The following is an 18,445-nucleotide window of genomic DNA, read 5'->3' on the forward strand; positions in this document are numbered from 1 at the left end:
CATAGTAGGTCTTTGAGCAATTAGAGAACCACTCTGAACTTCGAGACACCCCAAATGCTCAAATAGAAGTAGATACTAGATTTGAACTTCCTATATCTAGAGTAAAACAAGTGGATACCTAATAGTTTAAGGATGCGATCAGAACCTACAAGTAGATTTTTTACTTAGTATTTTATGTTCGCCCCTTCCTCTTTTTTCTAGTGTTTGCAAGCTATTAATCGAAGTGAAGGAACTTTCGAAAGCTGTGCGATCACATGAGGTGAGGTAATTCTGGCGTGTTAATCCGTCTTTGGTTTTTAGTATTTTGTTTTGCATTTTGTAACAGTGTCTAAAACCTATTTTTAATTGTAATAATTTGAATAACAGGTTCTTGTAAATAGATTTAATTTTACATTTAATCGTGATGTTTTTATGTTTTGTCTTTTGATTTAAAATTTATCATAGTATCATCTTTTATTTTATTTTATTTTATTTTATTTTATTTTATTTTATTTTGGTCTTTGTCTTTTAGTTATGGTCCAAGTTTCGAAACCTCAAATTAGTCGTGACAATTTTGGATTTGGGGCAAGGGTGGTAATGGATCGCGGGCCCGTGGTTGGCCAGACGTGTTTCTGGGTTGGCACCCGAGGCTATGGCAAGTTCGACTCCGAAACCTGTGGCTTGGGTGATATAGTTGCCAAGGTTGAGGTTGAGTCTTAGGTTTGGATTTTCGTGGAATCCTTGTATCACAAAACCAAAATCGAACCTGAGCTTGAATCTCGATCTCGATAGGTTGACCATCCAAACCGTAGGCTTAGAATCAAACCATGCTAACCTCGAACGCCCAGCCCAACGACCCACATACTCGATAGATAGTCCTTGGCCCAATGCATCCAACTCATGATGCAGGCCACAATCCCATCTGTGTGTGGCCCAAGCCGCAGCCTGCCACCTACCTGCGTTGGCCCACACCTGATATGAACCTAACCCGTGCTAGCCCATGTTCAAGCTACACCTAACCTGATCTAACGTTGCTGCCCTACATGTCCAGCTCACTATCAACTCGACTCAGTTGTCTCCTTGGCTTGGGTTGCAACGTCTTAGGCTAGGTTGGATGAATTGAGTGTTGTGTGAATGACACGTATTTGTGGCTTATCTACATGTTATTTTCTGATGTTATGATATACTAAGGTACCATACTCTTTTTTTTTTTTTTAATCACGATACATATCTTGGTTCTTGCCTTGAGAACTTTGGTCATGAATTTTGATAACATAGTTTTATCCGAGACCTTAGTCTAAGGTTATGAGTTCTAAATTCTATACTTAGGACCTGGGTTCTAAGGTTTTAAGTTCTTAAGTTCTTGGTTCTTGGTTCTTGTCCCTTAAACACTCCCTTAGGAGATCTTTAGGGTCTTATGATCAACTCACAACTCTATCTTGACTTATGTTTGAGGTTTCATAAGTCCTCTATGACATAGCCTATGTTTGAGGTTCATGCATCTCCTGCGACAGAGTCTGAGTCATGATACTTGTGCCCAAAGCTTCATGCATTTGCTGCGACACACTGCACGCCCTATGCCTAGTGCTTTCGTACATTCTTTGCAATATTGTGTTGATTCAAAACAATAAGGTCATAACATATGCCTCCCGAAAACTAAAGAAGTACAAGCGTAACTACCTAAAGCCGACTTGGAGTTATCAAGGTAGTATTTACTTTGAAAATATAGTGACATTAGTATGGGTAAAAGATACAAGTATACACTGACTAAAGGAGCCTTAATATCTATTTATGTAGAAGGTGTTGAACATCAAATAACACATGTGGTTGAAACTGGTGAAAGATTTTTATGTAGGGATCATATGCCATCCAGGTAAAGCCAATATGGTGGTCAATGCGCTAAGTAGGAAGACAACTCACTCTTCGATGTCGATTACTTAGAAAAAGCTGAAAGAAGAGATGTAAGGATTCAAAGTTGAGGTCATTATCAAGGACGCCGCAGCAAGATTGGCACAATTAACAATCCAACCTATCTTAAGAAAACATATTATAGATACTCAAAAAAACTTAAAACATATTATAGATACTCAAAAAAACTTACTTATACCTCTGTAAAGTCATATAGCGAGAGGGATTGTTTAGAAGGGTTCTCCATTTACTCAAACAATAGATTGCTATGGCCCAACCGACAATGTGTCCCGAAAAAGAGGAAATATAGGGAGCTATTAACTATTAACTAAGGCCCATGACTCTTCTTACACTATCCACCAAAAAAAGCACAAAGATGTACGAGGACTTGATGTTCTCCTATTGGTGGCAAGAGATAAAACTAGACATTGTAGAACATGTAAGTCATGCTTGACTTGCCAACAAATAAAAAAAGTCAAGACAATGATCATCAGAACTACTGCAACCCCTAGGTGTTCTCCAATGAAAATGGAAATACATCATTATGGATTTCATCTCGAGGTTACTAAAGAAAAAAAATATATTCACAGTGATATGGGTCATCATCAACAAACTAGCTAAGTCCGTCTCCTTCATTCCTGACAAGGCAACATACTCAATAGACAAATGAGCCTAGTTATACATAGAAGAGATAGTCTAACTATGCAAGGTTCACATGTCAATTTTGGAAGAGCTTCTAGAAGATACTAGGGACGCAATTAAAGTTCAATGCGACCTTCCACACTCAAACGAACGGACAAATCGAATGACTAAATTTGATATGAGAAGATATGTAGGGCACATGTGAGAGGGATTTTGCAGGTAGATGAAACGAACGAACAACGGTATGTTATGGAATTTTTCTACAACAATAGCTCTAAACACAAAACGGTTGAAATAACTTAAATTTTTTTTTTTATTATTATTTTTATTTTTTTTGAAAAATAGCATTGAAAAGTTTGGATTAAAGCAGATTTTCCCTCAATGATATTTTTCTCCAAATTGTGGACATGCAGCCTTCCTTGTTGCCCGAGGTTATACCTATGATCTATAAGGACTGCCATGAACCATTCAACCCTAGTGTCTGCCAACTCTATGTGGTCACTTTATCCTGCTTTGACAAGATCACTCCGTAACCGCATCCACATAGTGTATGTATTGCACTGATTGGTGCATATACGTCATACTAAGTCCGAAGATATAAATGTAGTTCTCATCATTAATGATAGGTCTCTCATTAAAGATTAACCACTAATCTTCTCGTTGTACCACAATGGTATAATCATATGCAATCAATCAGTGCAATTAAACCCTAATTAAACTCATGTTTTGTTCAACCGCTGTATTTATCATAAAATGCTACTAATCAACATTTCCTCCAATAAAATCATATTTTAATCATATTATTACTCAAACATGCTTTGGTTGCTGCTTATCACATGTGGAGGCTGTACTTAGCCACTCATTTTACTTTCTAGAAAGTTAACATATACGGTTGAAGTTTGGTAGCATAATATTGATATGTCCACTAAATCGAATGAGGATGCAAGGTTCACCTCGCGTTTCTAAAAGAATTTATAGAAAGCAATGGGAATGCAATTTAGATTTTACGGAACTTCCATCCTTAGACAGATGGATAGACAAAGAGATTGAATCATATCATCAAGGACATGTTAAGAACTCGTGCTACAGACGTTGCATGCAATTGGGACGAGCACCTACACATTATGGATTTTGCTACAACAATAACGATCAGACTAACCATTTATTAGGGTAAAAATAGTCAAACATTTGAATAAAATAGTGTAAAAGATCAAGTTGAGGATACAAACTACTTAGAGACAACATAACTACAGAGACTGAAGTAAGAAGGACATTGAGTTTGTCGTGATTGTCATTGTTGGAGTTTGTCGTGGTTGTCAATGTTTTTCTCAAGATTGTATCTAGGGGTATTTGGGTCATTTTACCCTCTAATTCTTGGTTTAACATCTAAGTGTGTTCCAATAACTTTCAAATTTCACCGAATCAATCATCATACAATAAGACTTTACAAAGTTTCATAGCATTTGGAGATCATTTAGATCATGAACGATAAATAAGTTACCTTAAAGACATTATGGTCATTTTACATCATTACATGATTTAGCTACTCAGCCTTGTCTAATGACTACCAAATTTCATATATACTTAACATGTCAAAGTATGCTTAGCATTAAAATTTCAGAGGCAGTAGAGTTCATTTAGTGGATCATTTTAATGTTACTTAAATCCCGATCAAATCGATTAGTTTAAAGCCTTAACTCTCGGTTCTTGGTGTTTTTCTTTTATATTTCCTTAATTCATACTTGGGTTAATGTTCATACTGAAATTTAAGCAATTGCTACATGTATTTCTTAAGAAAAGTCTAAAGTAGCTACTTACCTCATCATCGATGTTCGGGATCTTTGTTCTCAAGGTTCCAGTATCCAAATTACTTCAAAGTTTCTTTGACAGATTCTTTAAAGTGTCTAGTTTCTGAAACCATAAAGTTTTTCATGAGAAACGGTTTGAAAGAGGGTTAAATTAAGAAAAACTAAGGGAGAGACGGTTTTGGGTTGACATGATCGGTTCAACTGAACCAGCCACGTCATCATCTTCTTCCTCTGGAAGGAAGAAGATACATGACGGTAGTATCTTCGTCACCTGAAACCTCACCTCTTTATCTCCGTTTATTGTGTTTTCCTCTCGATTTCTTCATGAAACTTATAGATGGTGTTACAAGGAAGAGTTAGGGATTGATTTCATACCTTCTCGTGGATCGTAACTTAAGTTATTCACCTCCAAAGTTCATCAAAAAGCTATCACCGGAGTTCAAACCAGAGAACTTATTGGTCAGCCATTTGTAGAGGTTTTCAGGACCCGATTTCTTCATGGAATCTCTACCTTATCCTTCTCTCTTGAGAAATTATCCTCGGTCTACAACTCACTCGAAAACACAAATTTTTGTTTTCTTGGGCAACTTACTCTAGGATGTTTTGGCTCTCTATTTTTTCATCAAAGTTACTCATATTAATCCTCTGAAGCTAAAGGAATGCTCAATTTGAAGAAAAATGGACGGTAGATGGAATTCAATCCTTACCCCCAATTTGTACCCAAAAATGACTTTCTTCAATTGTGCACGTTCTTGGGGTTAATTCTCCTTGTGGTCTTCTACAAAAACAATCCTTCGATGTGTAGAAACCGAATGGGATTGGCCTCACCTGGTAAATTCGTATGTAGCCTCGGATTGAATTTCAAGCTTTTCTTCAAACTCCTTTAATGTCTGACAGGTTTGGGGGAATGAGTTTGAAGCATTTTTAGTGCTTCAATTGAAAGCTCGACTTAGCTTGATTTTTGTTCCAAATGAAAGTCTCAAGTTCAGACTTTATAGAGGGAGATTAAACCGATGTTAGCATCTCTAGAATCATCACGATTTTAAGTCGGAGTTTTCTAGAATTTCTGTCATAAATATCCCTTCTATCATCGAATTCTAGTCTGACTTAGCTCGAGTCTGAGTTCTCCACAATTTGAATTCTAGTCGTTGGATGTGATGAGGTGTGTGTTTTCTAGAACATACTCAAATTTGGTGAATATCCAACCGTTGAAAAGGAAGATAAGGAGGATTTTTTTAGGAATGCTCAGTGTCATAGGTTTTCTCATTCGTGGCATTTTTGTAAATACTTCGAAGTTCAACGGTATTTTGGTTATTTGCCATTTTCTAAAAATTTTATTATTATTTTTCTAAAATTTTCTACCCTTTGTCGGTCATTTTTTTCGTTTGTGAGTACCTCAAAATTCCTCCTAAACGACCATTTTCTTCTTTTGGTTACTTCTTCCTTTCCAATCCTTCTCCATAAAGTCTTAAATCCCTAATATTACTTTGTTAGGGTATTGAAAGGAATGGTTAACACTCTTGGTCTTGCTTGAATGCCCCTTGGAGCCCTTAGGTCTTACATGAGCGACTTAATTTTATTTGAATTACCTTGATTCTTATTATTACAAATTCTCCTCCTCTCAACAACTTTCGTCTCCGAAAGCTTATTGTCCTAAATTCCTTGCATCCTTATTATCGGGGTGTTTGTGCTTTCACCTTGTTATCTTAGTTGTTTGGGGTCTCTTTTTTGGTTTGTCTTTTGTAGGTTATCCTTATTAGTAGCTTTATGGTTCCTAAGAGTCTAAGTCCTTTGAAGGAAGCTACTTATCTTAGCATTTTACAGGAATTTCGATGTGGAATACTTAAGTCATAAAGTAAATGGTTATTGATCGAGGCTATTGGCCTCCTTGGTCTTAGTACATGCTTAAGAAATTCACCAAAAAACATTAGGATTTGAAGGAATTTGAGTTAGTAGCCATTCAAATTAGTTCGGATCGGATCGACTAAGCATGTATGAGTAAGTTACAAATAGATCGATAGATACAAATAAGCATGATTTAGATCATGAATCATGAAATATGACTTATCGGATGCATGTAACTCAATTATGTATGATTCAATTTTATGTTGTGTTTATTGAGACTAAAGTTTGCTTACATAGCCACATGAATATATGATTTAGGGACGTTCCTCAACTTTCTATTATTAATCGGGTGAAATAAGCCTCCTTTCTCGAGTTTAGTAATGAGAATGATGTGATAGATAGAGATGAATGCAAGATTGTGCGACCGAGTTCCGTCCTTAGAATCTATGAGTTAAGCCTTGAGATAGTTGAAGATTTAGGTATACATCTCATGAACCATATTGAGCAGCTTACACCATGATGATGCTACCATCAAGAGAGGGTTAGGGGATTCACTAACTCAATCTTTATCGTGAACTCGTCTCAATTGATAAAAATATGCATGGTATTGCCAACTTATAGGGTCACTCCCATATGATTTACTTTAAGATTGGAAGACGGTAAATTGTAGTCCTAAAGAGTTAGTATAGATATGGTCATATCTTGAGATCAAAATATGTGCCACATATAAAACTCATGTGGGTGGTTAGGAGATCTTCGACTATTCCTTGTTGGTAAACTTGCCTATTATGGCAAGGAACCACCTGGGTATCCTAGATTTTAAAGACATATTAGGTGCAATATTCAGAAGTCCTGATAATTTTTTGAATCTCAAAACATATGAGTTGATGTGTATATTGTTGGGTTATAGAGTCTCATCTTATATATAGTAAATAGTTATAAATAGTAAAAGTCTATATATAAAGCTATATATATAGTAAACCAAAACCATAGGTATATTCTAAAGATGTACTTGTATCCTCTTTATTGTCAGTAACGGTGCATACCATAAGTCATGAATATAAAACTCTAGTCCCCATGGAGTTTATAAATCCTCGTGTTACTACTTATATTTATTTTTGTGTTTTTTCTCTTTTGTTCTTCGTGTTTTTCATCTAGATCAAGTATGTGAATTATGTAATCTTAGCAACTGGTATCAAAGATGGGAGAGGTTCACCATGATCTATGAAGATGAAAAGTTTTAAGATTGGAATCAAGAAGTTTGATGGATCTAATTTCAGTTTCTGAAATATTTGGATTGACAATTATTTGTATCAGAAATATTTTCACGAATTCTTGTCCGAAGTGAAGTTAGATTCCACAACCATAGGGCAGTAGAAGCTTAAGGATTGGAAAGCTCTAGGGCTAATCCGATTGGTGTTGTCTAGAAATGTGGCCTTCAACATCGTCAAGAAGAAAGCAACATTCGATCTGTTGAATGCAATGTTGAATGTGTACGAAAAATCAATAGTAATGATCGAGATTTATTCATGCATAGACGGTTCAATTTACAGACGTCTAAAGATGGATTTGTTGCGAAACATGTAAATAAACTCAATATAATTGTAAGTCAACTAAGTTATATGGAATTAAATTTGAAGATAAAATTAAAGTATTGATTTTGATGTCATCTTTACCCGAGTCTTGGGATACCCGAAACTAAAGTTTGGTAAAATCTAAGATGTAGTTATCAACCAGAGTATTCGTAAACAAAAAATTAGGTATTCATCAACTAATGCTCTAAGTGTTGACCCAAGGTAGAGAAGTAAATCGAATGGCCCAAACAAACATAATCGATTAAAAAAACGAACAACGGAATAGAATCTTCAAACAGACTAAATATAACATGTCAAAATTGTGGAAAAAATGCAAGAAAAAATAGAATCACAAATTAATAGATGAAAATGATTCTATAAATTCAATAGAAGAAAATATGGATTGATTTTGGATCATCTTTCATTTGTTTTCGAGCAAAGAAAATGTTTCAAATTTTCAAATCTAAAAATTTCTAAGAAGATAGTCTTCATGCAACTCCAACAAAAAAAAATTAGTAAACATTGAAAGATGTTAGATCTATTCATCGATCTCAAGAAGAATTTGGTCTCTACAGGCGAGTTGAGCAAAATTTGAAAAGAGTTTGTAGAAGATTTTGAAATGTGCTGTGGTGGTAACACATGACACAAAATCTGGAACTTTATATAACATTGTTGTCACGACCCAAATTTCACTAGCCCCAACTTATTAAAAACTTGAAAAATAGAAGGTAAAATTTATCACGTTTAAAATAAAACATAAATAGATTTTATTTATAAATCTAAATTAAAGGTTGAATACACTGGGCCGGGTGAATAAAGCAATTTAAAATATTAACACTTAAAATATTGTGTGGTTCCCATCCTCAACCATCTTCTTGTCCCTCAGTGAGGAGTCTATTTTTAGGCTCTTTTATCGTGTGTTAGTGTACACCACTCTTTCTTGACTTGCTGTTAATCTTGACATGAGAAATTATGCCTTTAGGGTCAGCTCTTGAACTTTGAGTTCTTGTCATGATCTAGCCGAAGGAACTTAATCTTGGGATCTGAGTTCTTCATCTTGATTATGATCTAAGGACCTTAGTTCTAAGGTTTTAGGTTCTTATTCCCAAGAATCTCGATGAACTTGATGTTTTCTTGGTTCTTGTTCCATCCTTATCCTAAATTCCTAAATTCTTGTCCTTACTTCTTATTTGTCATTGAAAGGATGTTTGGGCTTTGAAAATCTTAAAGAAATTTAGGGGCATTTTGGTTATTTTATCCTTAATTCTTAGTTTAGCCTATAAACATGTTCTAATTACTTTAAAACTTTACCATGTTCTTTATCATTATGATTGACTATAAAATTTCATGATATTTGGACGTTATTTAGGTCTTGAACTAAAGATAAATCATCATTAGGGTATTTTAGTCATTTTGCATTTGATCACCAAATTTTATATATATCCTTAATATATCATTTTACACTCAACTTTAAAATTGTACGCGCAGCGGAGTTCATTTAGTAGGTTATTTTAACATTACTTGATTCTCGAGTAAAATGCTTAGTTTAGGTCTTTAACTCTCGGTTCTTGACTAACTTCTTCCATATTCCTTTAAACTTAAGACTCATATTTTATTCAAGCAATTTCTGCCGGTATTTCTTAACAAAAATTCAAGATGGCTACTTTTCTCATCATTGATGTTTGGGTCCTCAGTTCCTACAGCTTCCAGTATCCAAATTACTCCAAAATTTTTTTAGTAGATTCATTTTTGAGTCTACTTTCTTGAACCATAAATAATTTCATGAGACCAATCTGAATTAGATTAAACTTAAGAAAAACTAAGGGAGGGTCGAGTTTGAAGTTGGTGTGGCTAGTTCAATTGAATCATCCACGTTATCAACTTCTTTCCCAAAACAAAAGAAGAAGACTCGATGACCATTACCAAATTACTCTGAAATTCAACTTGCACAGGCTTCTACATTGTTTATCAGGCCTCGATTTCTTTAAATAACTTAAAGAGGATGAATCAAGTTCATGTAAGACTGCTTGAGTTGACTAGTACTATGTAGAGACGATGGGATGCTACTCTTAATTGTCAACTTACCTCGATTGGTGAGGGTCTACTTGGTACGTAGAAATGTAATGTTACCCACTTTGAGCACATAGTGTTAGGAGGGAGTCCCACATTGGCTAATTTAGAAAATGATCATGAGTTTATAAGTAAAAAATAAATCTCCATTCACATGAAGTCTTTTAGGAAAGCCCAAAGCAACAAACCAAGAAAGCAACCGTTAGTCTTTTTTATTTTTTTTGTAGAATAAAAAAAAAAAACATATTGAAAAAGGAAGAAGGGCAAAATGGTAATAAGAGGAGTTAAATGAGGTTTGTAGGGAAAGGGCAACAGCTGTGTGGTTGCATGAAGGAAATAAATGCCATCACTCTCCACATTTCCTTTCTTTGCTGTATGCTTCAGCCTTTCCAATAACCCTCCCCCCCTTCACCTAAACTTTATTTTTAATTTAAAAAAAAAAATTAAATAATTACATTTTTTTCTCTAATATTTGTTTTTCGAGACATTATTAGAGCAAATATCGCACGTGATTAGCTTAGAACAAAAACGGTACGTCCAAATCTTCGTTATATAAACCAAAGAAACGGGATAAAAAATTGTAATAAAGGGATTTTTATTTTATTTTTAATAAGCTACAAGGAACTTTAATTGTAGATTATTATAGCTAATAATATAAGATTTGATTTAAAAGTGTGAATTAAACGCTCATATTTTTAGAATTTAGGCCATCCATATTAAACCTAAAACTCACATTAATAAAAATTATGAGTTCATTCAACACTTATAATTAGGTATATTAATTTTGTATTAAATTTAAATACTAATTAATATTCTTCCCAAACAAAATATATACTTAATCAATTTTACCTAATTTATTTATTTATTTATTTTTACGGTTAAAGCTATAATTTGAATATGTGTTTTAATGATTATTACTAATCTGATGTGAAAAAAAAAAAAAAAAAAAAAAACAAAAAAAATTGGAAGTTCTCCATTGTTCTTTCTTCCACAATGGAGTCTCCTCAACGTAACAGCGGGAGCACAAATGGAGAATCACAGCGCGCGTAAGTGATCATTTCTCTTCTCTGTCAACAACATTCGCAAGCATTCGACACGAACCCACCATAAAATTTATTAACGAATAATACACTCCCAAACCGTCCTTTTGAAACTTTGATCCCCTGAATTGTCTCTACTCAACTTCGTACTTCATTCACAAATCCTTGCTTTTCTCTGTAATTATGACCTGCATTTTGAAATTTCCTGGACCGATCGGATCCTCCAGAACTTGAGGTATGATTAAATACGTGTTTATTCAATCTTTTGTTCGTTCTGGATTGCATTTCTGTGAAGTTTTGTGAATGCGTTTCTAGGTTGCGTTGCTTTGTTTTTATCGGTTTGAATTGTCTAAACTGGAGTTTGTGAGTCTCTTCTTTTGGTAAATCCTCTGTTTTCAACAATGTCGGCTTCTCAAATGTTGGGAATTAATTTTAAGATCGATAGATTCGAGGGAAGTAGTGGAGGCGGTGACTGCCAGTTGATTAGTCATCATCTCTTGAAATTTTGCACATCTTTATGCTTTGTATTGTGAGCGAACCAGAAATAATTACGGATAAATTGTTTCAATTCATTGGAATCAAAGTATAATGCTAAGATCAAGTGCTTTCTTGACGTAGTACGTAACAATAGGAATATCCAAAACACTCTGATTCCTTTGGTAGGTGAAAATTTGAAGTATTCCATGTTGATTTTAGATTTGTTATCTTTGTAAACGGATGAATTTAAACATAGGTGTTAGCAACAGGATTTGGAGTTTAGCTGTCTTTGTTATTGCTTTTCTAGTTAACACATTAATCTAATCACCTCAACCATTAGATGTATAACCTTTTTAACACAATGGGGTTCAATTTTATATATATATTTTTCTTTCGTTATGAACAAGATGATCACTGCTCCATTGAAATGGGATATCATCAATTTCCAATTCTAAGGACCATACGGACAAACCGAAGATCTGATTGATTATTAAATTCTTTCAGATAACGATATGACCTCTTCATATAAGATCAATAACAGTTTGAGATTGTTTAAAATTTTCAGCTTCATTGAAATTTAAAATTTTGTCTTCCATTTTCAGGGATCACTTGTTGCGAAAAGGGTCTAATAAACGCAAATAGTTTCATTGATCCATCAAGTGAGAGTTCTTCAAGAGTCATTATGGCTTGTACTTCAGTGGCTATTGGCAATTCTTCAGCCACTTCAATGACAAAAGACATCATCTCCAAAGAGTATAACGGGATTCGTCGTTCACACTCGAGCAAGGATATTCGAGAACGAACTTGCATCAAAAGATCTTATTCTGATAACCATATTTGTTACTCTGCAAACAAAATTCATGCTACTTCAACACAGCCAAAGCCAAAAAACAACAACAATAATAATAACTCTATGGGAATGAGGATTTTTCCTTTGAAATTTTCAGGGTCTTTTCTTCCTCATCCAATCAGATCCTTTTTGTTTGACATGGAGGAGACCTCGAAGGATCTGAGTAGTGAAGAGGAGGTGACAAGGAGAGCGAATTGGATTGAGAGATTGTTGGAGATTCGAAGGCACTGGCGGACGAAGCAGAAAAAAGGAGTTGAGAATGATATTTATGCACATCATGATGAAACTGGTGAGAGATTTTGTGGTGAAGATGATGGTGGGTGTGAAGTGGATTATTATGACTCTGAGGATGAAGGAGAGTTTAGTTTTGATACTGAATCATTTGCAAGATTTTTAGTCAAGGTTCCATTGTCTGATACCAAGGTGTTTTCTCAGCTGGCTTTCCTGTCGAACATGGCCTACGTTATACCAGAAATAAAGGTACTCATTTGATTCAGAAAGGATCACACATTATTTTCTAAGAAAACGAGGTCATGAACATGCGGAGTCGGTGATTATAATATGCCTAAAAAGCGGCATACTCATTTAATTTATATGATTAGAGTCTGACTGGTGTCTATTGTGCTGAACAAGCGTTCAAGTATCGGAGTGTTGGGAATATGTCGAACATGGACATATTTGTGATGTTTTAGTCTTAGATTGCGATGTCTGTACTAAAAAGAAAGATTATAGTGACAAATGTGTATTTTGATATCCATTGAATTTGATTTATTTAATTACAGGCAGAGGAATTAGAACGAAGTTGTGGCCTGAAATTCGTTACATCCTCATTGCTCAAGAAAGCGAATGGTGCAGCCATTAATATGAAAGAAAAACAGGATCAGCATTCAACTTGTATATCTGATGAGGCCTTAAATGTTGGTGAAGTTTGTTCAGGGGAAGCCTTGCAGTTGGAGAGGACACAACAAATCCCCACAACTGTTGCTTATGAGATAGCTGCAACAGCTGCATCGTACATGCACTCGAGAGCCAAGAATCCTTCATCCCATCCTTTGGAACCACAAGAGAAAGGAGAGGGTTCGTGTCGGGCATATAATCCCGAGGTTGCTGCTTATGTTGCAGCTTCAACAATGACTGCTGTGGTTGCTGCTGAGGAGGTGCAGAAACAGGAGACTGCAAAGGGCCTCCAATCTCTTCACTCTTCTCCTTGTGAATGGTTTGTTTGTGACGACATCCACAGCCCGACTCGATACTTCATCATTCAGGTGTTTACTCCAATCCCTCTAACTAAAATATTTTTTGAAGTATAGCAACTAAATAGATAAAAGAATGAATGCTTGAGAACAAATAGGAACTTTGTAAAGAATATTGGGATTAATAGGCTCTACTTATAATTTAACCAGTTAGTTTGTGTGATATACAGGGATCGGATTCGTTGGCATCTTGGCAAGCAAATCTTTTTTTCGAGCCCACGAAGTTCGAGGTAAAACAATAGCTTGAATGGCCTCTATTACTTGGCAAGTCAGAAAAAAGAAAAGTACATGTAGTTTTGTAATTAAAAATGGACTTAATGTAGGGAAGTGATGTGCTTGTTCATAGAGGAATATATGAAGCTGCAAAGGGAATATACAAGCAATTCATACCAGAAATTATAGAGCATTTGAAAAAATATGGAACCCAAGCAAAGTTTCAGTTTACTGGTCATTCTCTTGGAGGCAGTCTTTCCCTTTTGGTGCACTTGATGCTACTGAAGAATGAGATTGTGAAGCCTTGTATGCTTCAACCAGTGGTCACTTTTGGTTCTCCATTTGTGTTCTGTGGTGGACACAAGATTCTAAATGAATTGGGTTTGGATGAAGACGATATCCGTTGCGTCATAATGCACCGAGATATCGTTCCGAGGGCCTTCTCCTGCAACTACCCAAACCATGTCGCTGCTGTTCTGAAGCGCTTGAGTGGATCGTTTCGGTCACACTCTTGCCTCAACAAAAGTGTAAGCAATCTTAGGATATGCTTTCTATTAAAGTTGATCGAGTTTTTGGTTAAAGTATACAAAATATTGCTCATCTGTATTGTGAGATCCAACATCGGTTGGGGAGGAGAACGAAACACCCTTTACGAGGGTGTGGAAACCTCTCCTTGGCAGACGCGTTTTAACAACCTTGAGGGTAAGTCTGAAAGGAAAAGCCCAAATAAGACAATATCTGTCGGCGGTGGCTTTGGGCATTTACAATCTTGAACTTTGTGTTTATTATGCAGAAATTACTATATTCTCCATTGGGTAAGATATTCATATTGCAACCTGAAGAGATGTCATCTCCCCCTCATCCTATGCTCCCTGAGGGAAGTGCCCTCTATACTTTGGACAGCACCCAAAATGGATACTCCATAGGGCTCCTTAGGGCGTTCCTGAATTGCCCTCATCCACTTGAGACACTCAGTGACCCTACAGCTTATGGGTCAGAGGGTACAATTTTAAGGGACCATGACTCGAGTTTCTATCTGAAGGCTTTGAATGGGGTTCTTAACCAACACACGAAGATGCATACTGGCAAAGTCAGAAAGCAGAGGAAATTGTTATTGCCATTACTTACTTCGCCACCTCCAGAGTTATGGAGGCATGATGGAAATTTGGACAATAAGAATAGTTTGGTATCCAATGAGATAATGACAGGTGTTTAACACCATTTTCCATGAGCTTTGTAATCATCTTGTAAGTCACCTCTGTAAATGCATAAACGTACTTGAACTGGTTTGGTTTAACTTAAATAAATAGGTTGGGACACTGAGTAGGCTAAATTTGCCTAAGTTCTACACTGAGTAGGCTAAATTTGCCTAAGTTCTTATAAATTTATTTAAGTTAGAAGAACTGTTTATATGCATGGTAAGAAAGAACATGAAAAACGTATAAAAATGAGTGGTCAATTAGCTAAAACAAACTACAAACTTGTATCAAGGGAGATATGACCAAAATACTATCTTCGTGTATGTACAGTTGTACCATATGATCAAGGATGGATCCTAACGCCTTAAATTTTTGCTAAGTTTATAAGAATGGTTGAAAATAACACGAAATAATGTAAAAAGTGAATAGTCATTTAGCTAAAACAAACTTGTATCAAGCAAGATATAACTAAAATACGATTTTAATTTGCTCTCGATCATATAATACAATCTAGGTGATCCTAGTTCGTATTGTACGATTGAATGTATACTAAGATCATATTTTTTTCATACCTACTTTGGTACAAGTTTGCTTATTTCACACAGGTTTTCATGTTCTTTTCGACCATGCACGTAAATGGTGCAAAGGTATAAATCATCACTACAAAGTTTTTACGAATTTGTCAATTGATCATTGATAGCGGAAGTAGTGAAAAGTTGATATCGAGAAAGACCAAATAATATGCGACCTCCTTCATAGGATGCTTGTCATATTGTTTTGCATAGACCTTCACAGTACCACGTCTAAATAATTGGTGATGTTTTAATCTATAGTAAAAGCAAGCATGAACACCTAAGTCATTTAACAAAGGTCTATGAAGTTCTAAAGCAAAATCGACTTTATGTTAAACTAGAGGATATTTACATCCAACTGCTAGGAATCAAAACCATGGCCGACAACCCTTTGATTAAAATTTTTAAGTTTAAAATCAGCACGATTTTGGAACAATCAAGGTTGGTGCAAATTTCATCTATAGAAAAAGGAAGTAAATATAGAACATAGTAAAAGGGAAGATTTGGTGAAAAATTAACCCGATAAATACCGGGAGAAAAATGAAAAGTTTAACGAAAAAAATACAAAATAAAGGAAGATTTGGTGAAAAAATTAACTGAGTAAATACAAACAAACCAAAAGTTTAACAAAGAAAATACATAACAAAGGAAGATTTGATGAAAAATTAACAGAGAGGAAAAAGGAAAATTTAACATAGTAAATATAGAATAGAAGGAGGAAAAAGCAATGATTTGACGAACATGATTGAAAAAAAATAGAGGAAATAAGATCCCGGGAGATATGAAATTGATTAAACTATCTGTGTAATTCAAACCATCTATTAAAATTAAAAGAAAAAGAAATCAATCTGTAGCCATTTTGAGAGAAAAAAATAAGAATGGACTAAAAAAAATGGGCAAAAAAGTAATTGTTAAAAAAAAAAAAAAAAAAAAACACACTTTAACGGGCCTAATTTTCTTTAACCTAATTAGTGACGTCACCTATGCATATAGAACTCATTAAGCAGAAGCTCGTCATAAATAACCTTGGAAGAGTCTTTCATGAAGGTTCATAAATCCAAAACAAAACCTATCTCCGAAAATAAACGTTCAATAACTGAATTCCGAATAAATCCAAATAAAACAAAACTCAATGCTAACTTAAAACAGTCCAATAGGAGTAAACTCCTAAAAATATCTAATCTCCAATTTACATGGTGTCCTCAGCTTCGCCGTCAACCGTACATTGGTGCCTTGCCTTTACCTGAAAAATGTAGATAGCATGTGGCTTGAGTATTTTATGAAATACTCAGTAAGTTACCCTACTGTTGGGGTTAGGAATGCAAACATATGAGCGGGACCTAACTTTTCATAAAATTTTCATAGCCTTGGGCGCTTTCCTATTCTGGGTAGGGTTGGGTGCCCATGTACGTGTACATGGACCCACCAGCGGGCTCGTAAACATACCCCCTGGGCCTGACTTGGTCGGGCACAACGTGTTACACGTAGCCGGACACCACAGAACAGAAAAGGGTCTGCATGATATCATAGCGAACATAAATATCGTATTTCATTCTTTCGTATCATAAAGGGGAAGAATCCCGATGCACGTGACATACATATATGCATGAGGTCCCTTAACATATCTAACATGACATTACATAAGCAATGCTAACATCACATATACGTTTCTTACATTACGTGGCATATTAAATAACATGAAAGTACATTCCAGTTGCATAAACATCTCATGACATGACTCGATAATTCTACATGTATCTATGCCATCAATCAACATATTCATTGCATATAATACTAACATCTCATTCATAACTTCACATAACATAAACAGTCAACAGTCAACATAATTCATACATCACATAACATTCACAATCTATAGTCAATACAATCTGTACATCACATCATCATATCACATAAATATGGTGCATGCAGGAGCCACAGGACACGCACCATCATACAACACGTAGAAGCTAACTCCAACAGTAAGGTCACTTACCTCGATGGTCTTGGTTGAAGTCACTCACAACGAGGTAATCCCAGCGGTTAAATAGGTCCTATGATAACCACATAAAAATTTAGAACCTTTCATAAGGTACCCTAGCTAAACCTCATGCTATTTATCAAAATAAACCCTCGATCTAAGCTGTCTTTAACGTTTAGAAACCATACTGACCTCGGATGGTAAAACTAAGGGCAGAAACAGCTTCGGAAGGGCCAAAAACCTTGGAATCGATATATTATAGTGATACCTTGCCGCTAAGCCTAGTTGCCGAGCCGGCCAACTAAGCCGCCAAGTCGAGCTGCGGGAATTGACGGAACCGAGCCGATTTCATACACGTGCGAGCCGACCCGCACTGTGTACGCGTGCGAAGCTGCTGGAGCTGCTGGGTATGCGTCTACGGCTTGACCCTATTCCAAAAAACCTTGTCTTCCTTACCCGATTCTTCCTCCGAAGAGCAACCCCAAGGTTCCAGATGAAAGTTTGGGGAGAAAATCGTTTTCTAGGGAGGTAAAAGGTTGGGCATGTGAATATAAAAATAACATCAAGACAGAGAAATAGGAATGTTCGTATTAGGTAATAAAAGTCTAGCACGAATCCTTCTATTTTTGGAGAGATTACATTTAATTATTTATTTTATTTTTAGGTAATAACTTTCTTGTTGAAAATGCCACCTTTTCCGGCGAGAATAAATGCATAACATAATATCTTGTCATATATAGAAATAAAAATAAAAATCAACCAAACAAGGCAAAAATGGAAAAATCCGAAATGTTACACAAGAAAATATCTAGGAAATGTTAAAGAGTTGTAAATGGATGGCAAGGAAATGAATTATAACAAACATAAATAAACATTTTAAGATTTTATTTATGCAAATACTATAATATTTTGCATGAAATTTAACATATGGACCAATATAAATTAGAGAAATAATTTTTTAGAAGCTCGAACTTGAAACTAATGTTATGAGCTCACATACGTTGACTTGGAATTCGAATGATAGAATCAAACTT

At 35.3% G+C, this 18,445-nt stretch overlaps 1 protein-coding gene across 2 annotated transcripts; it reads left to right on the forward strand.

Moving 5' to 3' along the window:
* The first annotated feature begins 10,764 nt into the window (after positions 1-10,764).
* LOC111806547 (alpha/beta-Hydrolases superfamily protein) lies at positions 10,765-15,008 on the forward strand. 2 transcript variants are annotated; one of them, XM_023691914.2, is made up of 6 exons: positions 10,765-10,872; positions 11,946-12,673; positions 12,976-13,458; positions 13,617-13,676; positions 13,770-14,186; positions 14,453-15,008. In XM_023691914.2, exons 1-6 carry the CDS (start codon positions 10,854-10,856, stop codon positions 14,873-14,875), a joined length of 2,130 nt encoding a protein of 709 aa, XP_023547682.2. In that variant the 5' UTR covers positions 10,765-10,853; the 3' UTR covers positions 14,876-15,008. The 2 variants fall into 2 exon arrangements, with proteins under 2 accessions (XP_023547682.2, XP_023547683.2); XM_023691915.2 differs by having other exon boundaries at positions 10,777-11,101.
* The last annotated feature ends 3,437 nt before the right edge of the window (positions 15,009-18,445 follow it).

The sequence above is a fragment of the Cucurbita pepo genome, chromosome 12, assembly GCF_057944985.1.
Source record: "Cucurbita pepo subsp. pepo isolate OVF chromosome 12, ASM5794498v1, whole genome shotgun sequence".
Taxonomy (NCBI): Eukaryota; Viridiplantae; Streptophyta; class Magnoliopsida; order Cucurbitales; family Cucurbitaceae; genus Cucurbita; species Cucurbita pepo.

What these genes read in the sequence shown, in the direction of transcription:
- LOC111806547 (XM_023691914.2), top strand. An exon ending in ACGTTATACCAGAAATAAAG is followed by an intron (nt 12,674 to 12,975) that starts GTACTCATTTGA and finishes ATTTAATTACAG; the next exon opens with GCAGAGGAATTAGAACGAAG. An exon ending in ACTCTTGCCTCAACAAAAGT is followed by an intron (nt 14,187 to 14,452) that starts GTAAGCAATCTT and finishes TTTATTATGCAG; the next exon opens with AAATTACTATATTCTCCATT.